This window comes from Acipenser ruthenus, chromosome 46 (assembly GCF_902713425.1).
Source record: "Acipenser ruthenus chromosome 46, fAciRut3.2 maternal haplotype, whole genome shotgun sequence".
NCBI classification, from domain to species: domain Eukaryota; kingdom Metazoa; phylum Chordata; class Actinopteri; order Acipenseriformes; family Acipenseridae; genus Acipenser; species Acipenser ruthenus.
In genome coordinates this window covers 1,542,440-1,556,647 of record NC_081234.1, presented here as the reverse complement: position 1 = coordinate 1,556,647, position 14,208 = coordinate 1,542,440, and the positions used below count along the sequence as shown (strand labels likewise).

At 40.5% G+C, this 14,208-nt stretch overlaps 1 protein-coding gene and 1 long non-coding RNA gene across 2 annotated transcripts in view; one reads left to right on the top strand and one right to left on the bottom strand.

Moving 5' to 3' along the window:
* The window catches only part of LOC117397769 (uncharacterized), a 33,387-nt gene that overhangs the window by 5,585 nt on the left and 13,594 nt on the right, over positions 1 to 14,208 (top strand). Inside the window, exons 10-18 of the mRNA XM_059013567.1 lie at positions 8,029 to 8,197; positions 9,014 to 9,457; positions 9,662 to 9,787; positions 9,907 to 10,043; positions 10,353 to 10,698; positions 10,981 to 11,106; positions 11,214 to 11,350; positions 11,656 to 11,766; positions 13,580 to 13,718. Of these exons, the coding sequence (XP_058869550.1) occupies positions 8,029 to 8,197; positions 9,014 to 9,457; positions 9,662 to 9,787; positions 9,907 to 10,043; positions 10,353 to 10,698; positions 10,981 to 11,106; positions 11,214 to 11,350; positions 11,656 to 11,766; positions 13,580 to 13,718 (1,735 nt within the window). The remainder of the gene's footprint in view (positions 1 to 8,028; positions 8,198 to 9,013; positions 9,458 to 9,661; positions 9,788 to 9,906; positions 10,044 to 10,352; positions 10,699 to 10,980; positions 11,107 to 11,213; positions 11,351 to 11,655; positions 11,767 to 13,579; positions 13,719 to 14,208) is intronic.
* LOC131720959 (uncharacterized) lies at positions 1,345 to 2,311 on the bottom strand. The gene is made up of 2 exons (XR_009319788.1): positions 2,185 to 2,311; positions 1,345 to 1,569 (listed from the first exon to the last, which is right to left on the bottom strand). It is a non-coding gene; the product is annotated as an uncharacterized LOC131720959 (long non-coding RNA).

Below are 14,208 nucleotides of genomic sequence, written 5' to 3'. Positions count from 1 at the left end.
ACTACCACAGGCGGGACTGGCCACAGCGGACAGAGTTCTCTGTGGGGAGGAGCAACGTCAAGTGGGAGCCACTGGTGGACCCCCGGAAGGTGCTGATGCCACCACTGCACATCAAGTTGGGCCTTAAGAAACAATTTGTCAGAGCTCTAGATAAGGAGTCGGCAGCCTTCAAGTACCTTCAAGACTTTTTCCCTAAGCTGTCTGAGGCAAAGGTCAAAGCCAGTGTCTTCGTCGGACCACAGATAAAGAAGATCCTGGAGTGCAATGAATTCCCCAAGAAGCTCACTAGTAAGGAGAAAGCGGCTTGGAACAGCTTTGTCGCAGTGGTTCGGGGCTTCCTGGGCAATCACAAGGCCAAAAACTATGTGGAGCTGGTTGAGACTCTGGTGAAGAACTACGGCACAATGGGCTGTAGGATGTCCCTCAAAGTCCATATCCTTGATGCTCATCTTGATAAATTCAAGGCGAACATGGGAGCGTACTCGGAGGAGCAAGGCGAGCGCTTCCACCAGGATATACTGGACTTTGAACGCCGCTACCAAGGACAGTATAACGAGAACATGATGGGATGATTCGTGAAAGTGATTTACAGTATAATCGTAAATCTCGAAAAACTACTCACTCCTAAATCTTTTGTAGTCATTTTTGTATTACTTTAGTATAAATACATGTTAACTTGGATTCATATGTTGTTTTTTTCTGACTTTGTGAACGAAAAGACACAAATTTGCCCGTTTTCTCATTGGAAGTAAGTTTCAAAATATCACTGTCCTGGTCACAAAAGCAAAGTTTGTGGGGAATAATAGCCGTTTTCTATACTGTTGAGGCATAAGCAATTGGGAAATAACACTTACTACCCAGGAACAAAAATTGTGTTACATAGTGTTTTCAATGGAGACTTCCGTCTCACTCCGCGCAAAGTGTTGTGGTATATAGAGTTGGGCAAAAAAAAATCTATGGAGAGTCACTGCAGTCACTGGAAATGTTGATGGTTTTCGCTATGAAAATAAAATCCATAACTTTTGAAGTAGATTTCACATTTGATTCTGATCTTTTGAAGAAAACGGCAACATTAGCAAACTATGACAATACTTAGTGTCCCGGTCCCTGGCGCATGCGCAGAAATATCGCTCTAAAGAAACGTGTTGATTAAATCAGTTATCAGTCCGGTAACACCGGTTACTTTAGAAATGCATAACATAAATATTATCAAGATACAGCAATATAGTACAGTAAACAAACTTCCGGCTTTTTTTTTTTTTTATAAACATGGCAAAAAACCAGCAACATTTCTAAAAGGTTTGGAATCGAGGCAAAGTGACCAGGAATGACAGAGGCAGAATAAAAAGTTCAAAACTTTATTACAATGATCTAATGTTTACATAAAATCAGTTTAATTAAACTATACAATAAAATACAACGTTTTACTAAAAACAAGGAGGGTAAATTAAAGCCAGCCAATAGCCACAGTATTTAAAAGCATGGGGTATTAGACCAACATATAGCAGTGACTGCACTTCTCATTCAGAGTGGTAGGTGATTGGAAAACGGCTCTTCACAGCAAGGGTTCTACAACAAAAGCCAGATTGTTAATACCGTTAAACCCTGTGTGTAGCAGGGAACGTGAGCAGCAATATACCAGATTTAACTACATTAGAACAGTTCAACAGCAAAATACAAGTTTAGTTATATTTAAAAGACAATTAGCAGCAAAGTTCGAGTTTAGCAGCAAAATAGGGGGCAACATAAAATTGGGGGTTAATTAGTGGTTAATAGACTGGCAGGACTTCAATGTAAACAAAAGACAACGCAATAAGAATTACATTACCTAATTAGCAGGTCAATCAGGTGCCTACTGCCCTCAACCGCACCGATTAACCCCAAACAAACAACTCATTACACACACACACTCAGAAAACTAGCAAAAATGTAATGAAATAGAGATCACTTAACTACAGTGTCTACAACACCACACCAAGCAAAATAAAAAAATAAAGGAACAAGCAAAACACCAAATGTGTAGCATTAGCAAACGAAACCAAAAACCTGAGGGGATTTTTACCTGCTGCTGGAACACTTAATCTAACAAAATTATGAGACTGGGATTTAACCACACGTCTCAGAGTTTTATTCAACAGACTAGCTCTCGAATTATCCAACACTTTACTTTTGGAATATACTCACACGGATCTAACACCGCAGACACAGAAACAGCGCGTCTGCAGAACACTCATGTACAGCAGCAGCACTCCGAATCTCAGGTCCGCCGCACCTGTCGGTCCTTCCTCTCCCGTCTCAAACAAAGAGGCAGCGTATAGAAGCAAATAAATCAAATCAATTAAAAAAAGGAAAACGACATATAAAACGAAATACTTGGAAACAAAACAAAAACACATAGTTGCTTAGGAACCAATACAGAAATCAGAAAGTAGCCCCGTTACACATCCACACTATAATTTGACAGAACAGGTGATTTATTGGCACTGTGCAGAACCTTATTTTCCCATTGGTGATTGAGCCCCGGAGCGCTCACGGAATCAACGCCTGTACCTCTACTATCAGTGATTAAAGCCTGGTTCTCAAACCAGCTGATCATCGCTCACCAATACTCTATTGGTATAAAAGTGTTCTTAAAAAACGTAATTTCATGAAATTACTTTAAAAGACACACAATTCTTATTCCAATACAGTATTAGCGAACAACAACCTTAATCATATAATACCCAAGCAGAAAACACACAAACAATACACTAACACGGAGCGTGGAGGACAAGGCTGTTCAAGAATACTTCCAAATTGTTACTTATCGATACAGAATACTTCCGCTGTAGATCTCCAAGAATGACACAAGCCAAGAGAACGTCTCAATGCAATTACACCGAAGCAGATTTCAGAGCACTACGACAGAACACCCCAATAACCTTTACGTCCTGACCCTCATCGTGCTCAGTATACATTACAAAGAGAAATAATTATCACCTTAACAAGCAGCCTGTGTTCCTAATTAGTACTTCAGTTCTTAAAGTTATAGCACGTATTTCATCTAAACAGACTCTACAAATGCTTATTCACCATTGCTACACCCCGTTAGAAAACTGACTTCGTTGCATTTTTTAAAAAGTATTCATCATTTAATCACAATTTACAAGATTAAATACGCTACTATACCTCCGGGCACTGCCAACTGGGTCACACGACTGCGATACTGCACGCCGATTGGCTCAGTGGATATGTCGGCTTTTGCTAAATTAGAAGCCTGGCGTATAGCGCGTTATGGAAAGAAACGATCATTTGAGGTTTATTTAACGTGGCGTATATCGTGTTTTGAGGACAAAGGGCATTGAACATCAGAAAGTAGACACTGTGAGATGAATGATCCTGCTTTTAGCTCAGTTTTGGTGGGAATGGCGTATATCGCGTTTATATATATATATAGCCGACTGTGGAGCTGCATGTGTGCCATATGAACATGTGAGAAACGTCATCCGTGTGTGTGTCCATCTGTCTGCGGTTATTATTCTTATACAGTTCTACGGTTATGATTATTTATGATTATTTATTTCTTAGCAGACGCTCTTATCCAGGGCGACTTACAATTGTTACAAGATTTCACATTATTTTTTTTTACACATTATTACAGTTGGGTTTTATTGGAGCAATCTAGGTAAAGTACCTTGCTCAAGGGTACGGCAGCAGTGTCCCCCACCTGGGATTGAACCCACGTTCAATCCCAGATGGTCCAGAGCCCTGACCACTACTCCACACTGCTGCTCTATACGGGTATGCACCCTGCAGCGCTGTGAACACGGTGTGCATTTTCTGCACTCTTAAGGATAGTTCATACACTAGTACAGGGTGGTCCGTCAGCCCCGTCGACTCACTCATATGTGTTCGTGGGTTGCTTTGAGCTCCCTATTCGGATACAAATAAGCCCTGTATAAAGCTAATTTGATACGAAGGGTACAACAGCAATGTCCCCCACCTGGGATTGAACCCACTACTTATTATATATATATATTAATACCAATTTGTCTGGAGCGGGGGAGCGGAGCGGAATGAAAGAAAGCGGAGCAGAGCGGAGGATATTATTATGAGTGGAGGATATTATTATGAGTGGAGGATATTATTATGAGCGGAGGATATTATTATGAGCGGTGGATATTATTATGAGTGGAGGATATTATTATGAGCGGAGGATATTATTATGAGCGGAGGATATTATTATGAGTGGAGGATATTATTATGAGTGCAGGATATTATTATGAGCAGAGGATATTATTATGAGTGGAGGATATTATTATGAGCGGAGGATATTATTATGAGTGGAGGATATTATTATGAGCGGAGGATATTATTATGAGCGGAGGATATTATTATGAGTGGAGGATATTATTATGAGTGCAGGATATTATTATGAGTGGAGGATATTATTATGAGCGGTGGATATTATTATGAACGGAGGATATTATTATGAGCGCAGGATATTATTATTAGTGGAGGATATTATTATGAGTGCAGGATATTATTATGAGCGGAGGATATTATTATGAGTGGAGGATATTATTATGAGCGGAGGATATTATTATGAGTGGAGGATATTATTATGAGCGGTGGATATTATTATGAGTGGAGGATATTATTATGAGCGGAGGATATTATTATGAGTGGAGGATATTATTATGAGCGGTGGATATTATTATGAGTGGAGGATATTATTATGAGCGGAGGATATTATTATGAGCGGAGGATATTATTATGAGTGGAGGATATTATTATGAGTGGAGGATATTATTATGCGTGCAGGATATTATTATGAGTGGAGGATATTATTATGAGTGGAGGATATTATTATGAGTGGAGGATATTATTATGAGTGCAGGATATTATTATGAGTGGAGGATATTATTATGAGCGGTGGATATTATTATGAACGGAGGATATTATTATGAGCGCAGGATATTATTATTAGTGGAGGATATTATTATGAGTGCAGGATATTATTATGAGCGGAGGATATTATTATGAGTGCAGGATATTATTATGAGCGGAGGATATTATTATGAGTGGAGGATATTATTATGAGCGGAGGATATTATTATGAGTGGAGGATATTATTATGAGTGGAGGATATTATTATGAGTGCAGGATATTATTATGAGCGGAGGATATTATTATGAGCGGAGGATATTATTATGAGCGGAGGATATTATTATGAGTGGAGGATATTATTATGAGTGGAGGATATTATTATGAGTGCAGGATATTATTATGAGTGGAGGATATTATTATGAGTGGAGGATATTATTATGAGTGCAGGATATTATTATGAGTGGAGGATATTATTATGAGTGCAGGATATTATTATGAGTGCAGGATATTATTATGAGTGCAGGATATTATTATGAGTGAAGGATATTATTATGAGTGGAGGATATTATTATGAGTGCAGGATATTATTATGAGTGAAGGATATTATTATGAGTGGAGGATATTATTATGAGTGGAGGATATTATTATGAGTGAAGGATATTATTATGAGTGAAGGATATTATTATGAGTGGAGGATATTATTATGAGTGCAGGATATTATTATGAGTGAAGGATATTATTATGAGTGGAGGATATTATTATGAGTGCAGGATATTATTATGAGTGGAGGATATTATTATGAGCGGTGGATATTATTATGAACGGAGGATATTATTATGAGCGCAGGATATTATTATTAGTGGAGGATATTATTATGAGTGCAGGATATTATTATGAGCGGAGGATATTATTATGAGTGCAGGATATTATTATGAGCGGAGGATATTATTATGAGTGGAGGATATTATTATGAGCGGAGGATATTATTATGAGTGGAGGATATTATTATTAGTGGAGGATATTATTATGAGTGCAGGATATTATTATGAGCGGAGGATATTATTATGAGCGGAGGATATTATTATGAGCGGAGGATATTATTATGAGTGGAGGATATTATTATGAGTGGAGGATATTATTATGAGTGCAGGATATTATTATGAGTGGAGGATATTATTATGAGTGGAGGATATTATTATGAGTGCAGGATATTATTATGAGTGGAGGATATTATTATGAGTGCAGGATATTATTATTAGTGGAGGATATTATTATGAGTGGAGGATATTATTATGAGTGGAGGATATTATTATGAGTGCAGGATATTATTATGAGTGGAGGATATTATTATGAGTGCAGGATATTATTATTAGTGGAGGATATTATTATGAGTGCAGGATATTATTATGAGCGGAGGATATTATTATGAGCGCAGGATATTATTATGAGCGGAGGATATTATTATGAGTGGAGGATATTATTATGAGTGGAGGATATTATTATGAGCGGAGGATATTATTATGAGCGGAGGATATTATTATGAGTGGAGGATATTATTATGAGCGGAGGATATTATTATGAGTGGAGGATATTATTATTAGTGGAGGATATTATTATGAGTGCAGGATATTATTATGAGCGGAGGATATTATTATGAGCGGAGGATATTATTATGAGTGGAGGATATTATTATGAGTGGAGGATATTATTATGAGTGCAGGATATTATTATGAGTGGAGGATATTATTATGAGTGGAGGATATTATTATGAGTGCAGGATATTATTATGAGTGAAGGATATTATTATGAGTGGAGGATATTATTATGAGTGCAGGATATTATTATGAGCGGAGGATATTATTATGAGTGGAGGATATTATTATGAGCGGTGGATATTATTATGAGCGGAGGATATTATTATGAGCGGTGGATATTATTATGAGTGGAGGATATTATTATGAGTGGAGGATATTATTATGAGTGAAGGATATTATTATGAGTGGAGGATATTATTATGAGCGGTGAGCAGAATTGTCACCGCTTCGCTCCGCTCACATTCTCTGAACACAACACAGACGCTCGCCGTTAAAACATATTGTCTTTAACACATAATTTGCACATCACAGTAGAGTAGAAGTGAGTAAACTCTGTATCCCTTATATGAGAGGCGGGTAAAACTCCGAAGAAAAGTTTAAAGTACCTGGTATTGCCAAGCAGTCTCCCATCCAAGTACCAACCAGGACTGAAAAAATATTATTATATTTCTTAGCAGACACCATTATTCAGGTCAATTTACAATTGCAACGTTATTATTGTACATACAATTACTCATTTATACCGCTGGGATTTTTACTGGATCAATCTAGGTAAAGATGCAGTGTGTCCCTTACCTGGGATAGAACTCGCGCCCTTCCCGTCAAGAGCACAGCGCTCTAACCACTACTCCGCGTAGGCTACAAGAGAACAGCACTAATGTCTCGTTATATAACATAACAATTTTTTTTTTTTACATGAAACGTACTTTTTGTATATAGGTATACAAATGTAAATTGCTCTGGATAAAAGCATCAGCCAAATCAATTAATATGACATTTTCCTGGCTTGCTATTTACTAATTTATTTATTTATTTATACATTTATAATATAAACATTCATTTCTACATTTATTTATTTAAACAATATTTATTTCTAAATACATTTATTCCTCTATGCATTTTTTGAATCATGTATTTATTTCTACCTAAAAAAAATATTCCTTTATATAATTAAACGAGGAGCCACAATTTATCAGAGATCAGAGATTTGGACAAGGAAGCTACATGCCACTCTTGTGTGCAATTCCATTCTATGGTATCTACCAAACAGGAAACTAGATATTTCCAAACAAGAAATAGAGCATTTCTGGAATCGAGCAGAAACTTCAGGTTTTCAGTAAAAGCTGGTCAGGCTTGGATGTAAGCTTAAAAAATGACCGCATTTCAACAACTGCGCATTGGACAAGGCCGTGTGCTCTTCAAGGACGTCATGTTGCAAGTTCAAACCACGTAATTCTCCGACCGACCCCCCCCCCCGGACCCGGTTTAATTAGGGATTGTCTCCACCTGGTTCGGGCTCGGTAATTGGCAGTGGGGTTCGTATAAATACGCTGCAGGTTGCTGATCTGATCTCATAGTTTTTCTTCGAGTTTTTTTCTTTGAAGAAGGGCTTGGGGGACGTTTGTATATTTGTATTGTTTATTTTTTTTGCTCTTCTGATCAGCTAGCTGCTGAAATGCGCGTTTCTAATGGGTTGCTGTGCTGCTTTGTACAGTTGCTGTGGCTGGTGGCCGGTGAGTTACATTATTATTATTATTATTATTATTATTATTATTATTATTTGAACTTGGCTCTGAAATCCCCATGCATTGTTTTCACCTGCTTCTCAATCTCACTATGTCTACGATGTGCTGGAACAGTGGGGTGCTCTGTATACTGCAGTTCTCCCGCGTCTAAAGTAACGTTTCTTGCTGTGTATATAACCCAATTTCTAAAATGTATTGTTTGTGTTTATTTCTTAGCAGATTCCCTTAGCCAGGGTATCCAGGCTTGGATATATATTTATTATTATTCCAGCTCTTAAATTACTTTGTACACAGCGCCACCTGGCCTTTTAAAAGGAAGCTGCATTTCCCTTACCTCGTCCTTTTTCTTAAATAAGTGGACGTGCACTCAAGTTTCTTTAAAAATGTATCAAGTTGATGTAGTCTGACACACTTATAGTTGTAGCTTCTAATAGTTTGTGAATTTGCTTGGTGGAATTAAGTTGTAGTATTTGCTAGAATGTCCCTGCTAGTTAAACTCAGTTTTTGGAGCCCATATTGAGTCTTGGGGAGCTCCAGGGCTGCAGTTGTCTCTAGGGCAATGAGTAAAAGCTATGATGATCTTCAGGTCAATGGAGGTAGGGGTTCAAATGGATCCTTGCATGTAGAATGCTGATTAGAGTTTAGATCCTGTCCTATTGGCCATTCTTGTCCCCCTCTTGTAATCCATTCCACAGCCCCCACCACCCTGTTATTGGGTCTACCTAACAATACAGGTAAGGGTACATATCCAACGTGCTTTACAAAGGCTAAACGTCACTAGTCTGTTTTCCTCATGTCTTCCAGATGGCAAGAACACTGACTCCCATGCTTTGGTGGAAAAGTTGCTGAAAAAATCCCAGAGGGATGTTGTGCAGCTTGGCACCTCTCCCTCTGCAGCTACCCAAGTCTCTGCAGTCGCCAAAGAGACCACATCTGCCTCCAGCACTCCGGTCTCAGCCTCGCATGCCTCCAGCACTCCGGTCTCCGCCTCCAGCCAAGCAAACTTGTCTACTGGCACTTCTTCAGGACATGACCAGACCACCCTCCAATCCAATGAGGTCACCCAGTCTCTGCCGCCCACCCCTTCCCCTCGACCTGCCTCTCTGTTCTGTAACTTTGAGCTTGACCTGTGTGGCTGGGAGAACTGCCGCAGCGGGGACTTCAACTGGCTGTTAAGGAGGGAGAGGCCGGCTGAGTTTGAAACCCAGACTCTGCCTGATGGCCATGCCAGCTGCCGCAACTTTGCAGGCGAGTCTGCAATTTGTTTGTTTAGTCTGCCAAACCTGTCTGTATTGTGGAACAAGTGCCTGTCTGTATGCCTCATTAACCCTGCACCCCTTACTCGATGCCCATGTTAAACTGTTCACTTGTGCAGGGCAGTACCTGCATAGACTGACTCCACCGCTACAGTTAATGGTCTGTAGCTGAATGTTGACTCTCTGGTCTCTGCAGGGCAGTACCTGTACATGGAGGCAGCATTTCCCTGGGAGAGTGGTCAGACTGCAGTCCTCATCAGTCCAGCCTTCAAGGGACCCAAGTGCCTGTCATTCTGGTACAGTCTGATCGGAGATGGTGTGGGTAAGTTACAGACAACACCTGGGGAGTCTCTCTTCTATAAACAAGCCAAAGAACTATCAACATTCTGTAGTTCTGGCTATGTAGCCCCAAGGCAATGACTCTTGCTGTGCTCTTTGCAGAAGCTGTCACTGTATATGTGGCGTATGTGAGCTCTCCAGACAGCTGGCACAAGCTGTGGTCTGCTAGTGGTGCCATGCCCAGGAAGTGGTCATTTCAGCAACTGGATCTGTCTGTCAAACCCGAGGAGGAGTTCCAGGTCTGAAATTTGTGTACCTTTTAGTGTCTCTAGACCTTTTTGTACAGCTAAGGCATTGGCCTGAACTGTTTTGCTGGTGGAATTCACTTTTTTGCATTGTCTGGGCAGCTTTGCAAAGGAGTGATTGATTTGTTCCAAACCCTAAAGACTAAGTTTAGACACTCTGGTTTGCTCACGTACATTGTGACTGCAGAATCCTGTTCAGAAGTGCTGGCAACCAGCAAAATGAACTGACCTTGCCTTTTCAAATTAGACTTATCGTGCAATTTGTATTAAACTAACACCATTTTGTTTTACCTCCTTGTGTAGATTCTGCTGGAGGGAACCATCAGCAACAACTACTGCGGTGACGCTGCAATAGATGACTTATCGGTCTCTGAGAACCGCTGCACGTCATTCAAGAGGCTCCACAAGCACAGGCGCCGCGAGCTGCCAGCTACCCCAGCACCTGAAGGGAGTCCCTCTGTCTCCGCTGCCCCAGTGCTGCCCCCTCCAGAGGTGCTGGAGACGCTGTTCTGTGACTTTGAGAAGGGGCTGTGCGGCTGGTCCCAGTGTACCAGTGATGACTTTGACTGGGAGCTTCACCAAGAGAGACTGCCGCCCCTGCTCAGTGCCACGCAGCCAGACTCCCAGGGGAAGTGCCGCAACTTTGAAGGTACAGTATGAGGGGAGTTTCTGAGTTCTGGAAAGGACTTTATTAACCTAAAGGGTACAGGCAGCTGTTAATGCTGACTTACCATTTTCCATTCTAAACATGGCAGTCTAAACCAGCCCTGTGATCTATTCTAGTAGTGTGTTTAACAATTCAAACTTCCAGAACAGCAGTTTGTAGCTGGTCTATGCAGAGCAGTACCTACATAGAGGCTGTGTTCCTGGTCTACAGCAGGGCAACGTGCAGCTCCAGTCTACATTGCTATCTTCCTATGGTCTGTTGCAGGGCAGTACCTGTACATGGAGGCAGCGTTTCCCAGGGAGAGTGGTCAGACTGCAGTCCTCGTCAGTCCAGCCTTCAAGGGACCCAAGTGCCTGTCCTTCTGGTACAGTCTGTTTGGGGATGGTGTGGGTGAGTAATCCTGCTGGTGCTCTTTCCTGAAAGAGGGACTGGCCTTGCTCAGTTTATTGACATGGCTCAAAGTATCGGATGTTTTTACGGAGTGCCTTTCTCCCCAGGTTCTCTCAGTGTGTACATGCAGTATGTGAGCACAGCTGGCACCTGGCACAAGCTCTGGTCAGTCGGTGGGAACAAGAGCAGGAAGTGGCACCTGGCTGACCTGGAACTGTTTGTGGATCCCAACGAGACGTTCCAGGTGGGGATTGTTCTTTGTTGATTACCCATCTTCTGTTTCAACTTTGGTCTATCTGCATATAATGAGGTGTAAGATTCTGCAAATTTATCACCAAGAAATGACAGTGTTGTAAACTTTATACAAACTGAAGACTAAAGCGAAGCTGCTTGTATTCACCAAGCTAGATGTGATTTGGCACTAAGTTACAGTAACTACCTGCTTTCAACTACTAGAGTGGCAGTGCCCTATGCTGAGCCTCAAAGTGTAGTTAATTCAGACTCTAGATTATCACACTTTGAACCAAATTGTCTGTCTTTTTTTTCTAGATCATTCTGGAGGGGACTATTGGAAACAATCCCTGTGGGGATGTAGGTGTTGATGACGTGTTTGTGACGGGACACCATTGTGGCAAAGGAGAACAACGCGCCCCCTGCTGGAAAGACTAAAATGTTTAACTTAAATAAAATCAAGTTTTAAACTACTCTGTACGGACTTTATTACTGTATTAACAATCTGTCCATATACACGACTCCAAACGATTACACTGACTATCACTGCAATATATAATTTTCATGTGGAGTGCAGTTGTGTGTTCTACAAAGATCTAATATTCTGGGGCACGGGTGTTTTGTTTTGCCCTCTTGCACTAATACACGCCTCCTAAATCTCACTGAATGTGCGGCGATGAGGCTGTGTGCTCGAGTCGTTTAAAGACAGGATGCGATCCTGTAGCTTTTGAGGGTTGTATTCTCAAACTGCAAAACAGACTCTACAGTAATTTGACTGCTTTCTCCTGCAAGTAGCAACAAAAGCGTTTCTCTGTTCATGCATCTAATCTGTTCCGAGTTCGTCACTGCAAGTTTAGGGAAGTTGTCAGTTTTGTTGTAGTTTAGGGAAGTTGTCAGTTTTCCCTGTAAGCGACCGAGACAAAATACATTACACTGTCGTTCTTGTTTGCGTGTGAAGGCGACATTTCTTAACTTCTTGGCACAGTTGTTTCTTGACACGGGTCCTCACAGTATTTGGAAACAAGGGGATCTAAGTTTGTATCCTGCACTTGCCTTGTACAGTTCGCACTGATCATCGTATACAGTACAGACACAACTGCCTCCCTTCCAAAACAGGAGAGGGGTTCTGCGCACTTTGTAAAATATACAAAGCCATAGTCTACTAAAAGGACAACATGTTTGCTTATTTAGCAGGAAGAAAATAAAAGCTTTTTACTATATGATTTGATCATCTCCAGGTTCACGCTCTACATTAACCATCTCTCCCCACGCCATGTTGTTGCCGGTGTTTTTCCTCTTAGTAGTCTGTAGGCATCGGAAGTATTCGCGTTTTTTGTACGACGTGTTTCATATGCAATAAATGTGTAATAATGTAAATTAATCGCAACACCAGAAACAGGAGTGAGTGGTGAGCGCGTTCATTTCGAAACGCATGCCAGTCTATTACAAGTGTTTTTTCAAAACATAACTAGCCTTTCTTTCTATAAACCATATATATATATATATATATATATATATATATATATATATATATATATATATATATATAGTGTGTGTGTGTTTCTCTCTCGTCAGTTTTTATGTTAATCCTATGTTTTGAATAGGCGTACGCTGTTTACCAGGAGGATGTAGTTTCCCATGGTTAATTTGTTTTAGTCGAATGAATAACAATAACCTCGTATGTGCGTTTCTAATTGGTTCAGACTTTTTTCCTTCTCTAACTTTTTTTTTTCTTTCTTTCAAACGGGATGGGAACCCCTTAGGATCTGCAAATCGTCTATAAAGGGTTCCTGTTCTTGATACTGTCTGCGCGGGTTACAAAAAAACAACGACATCGTTCGTTACAGTACAGCGCGTTCTCAATCTGGGGGGAGGGGGGGCACATCGCCCATATTCCCGGAGGATTAATTACTCAAATTGAATAACTAGTAGGATCTGAATGGTGGTTAATTTGGAACATGCGTGGAACAACGCGCTAGGGAATGGAAAGGACAGTGCTAAACAGCATCGCAACAATTAACCCCCAAAACGCCGTGTGGTCTTCTCTAATCAACTAACGACTGGTTTCACAGACCCACGATTATCCCAAAAATAACATTAGCTATTCCAAGATTAGTACCAGTCGCGTTCTGTGAAACAACACACTTGTTTAACTGTCAAGCAGCTACCACGCCCTGTGTTTAATATGCACACGGCAGGTTACGCGTGTGCAGTCTGGGTTAATTGCTGATTGTCCCCACCTGGTTTAGTAATTGAGAGCGGGGCTCAGTATAAATACACGTGGTTTGCTGCCCTGCTAACCCGATTCTTTTTGGCTGCTGAAATGTGCGCGTTTAGTGGATTACTGTGCTGTTTGGTGCAGTTGCTTTGGATTGTGAATGGTAAATTCCTTTACACAGCCCTCGTTTGAAATCCCCATGCGCTAGCCTTGCACTGACTTCACCTGCTCTCCCATCGACCCGCGTTTACTGTGTTTGCTTGAACAATGTAATATATGTTTTACTTGCATGCAAGTCGTTTGATTTTTGCGAGCAGAAGACGTCAAGGGAACGAAACACCTTTAAACGTGCTAATGCACAGCAAACCATGATTTTACATCAAATGTTTATTGTCTATTTTTAACACATGGGTAGAGCAACTTGCAGTACATGCAAATACAAAACTTGAATTATTTGAAGTTTGATCTATACAATCAAGTGCTATACAAGTAATTCAATATTTATTACAATGACCTACCTTAAAACATTACCACTGGAACGCTTTAAAACTATCAGTATAATACCGGCTATATTGATCGGTTCCTGTATTTAGCGCTTTAAATTGTGTGTACCCTTGGCGCACACTGCCACCTGGAGGCCCAAAACGAAGTTT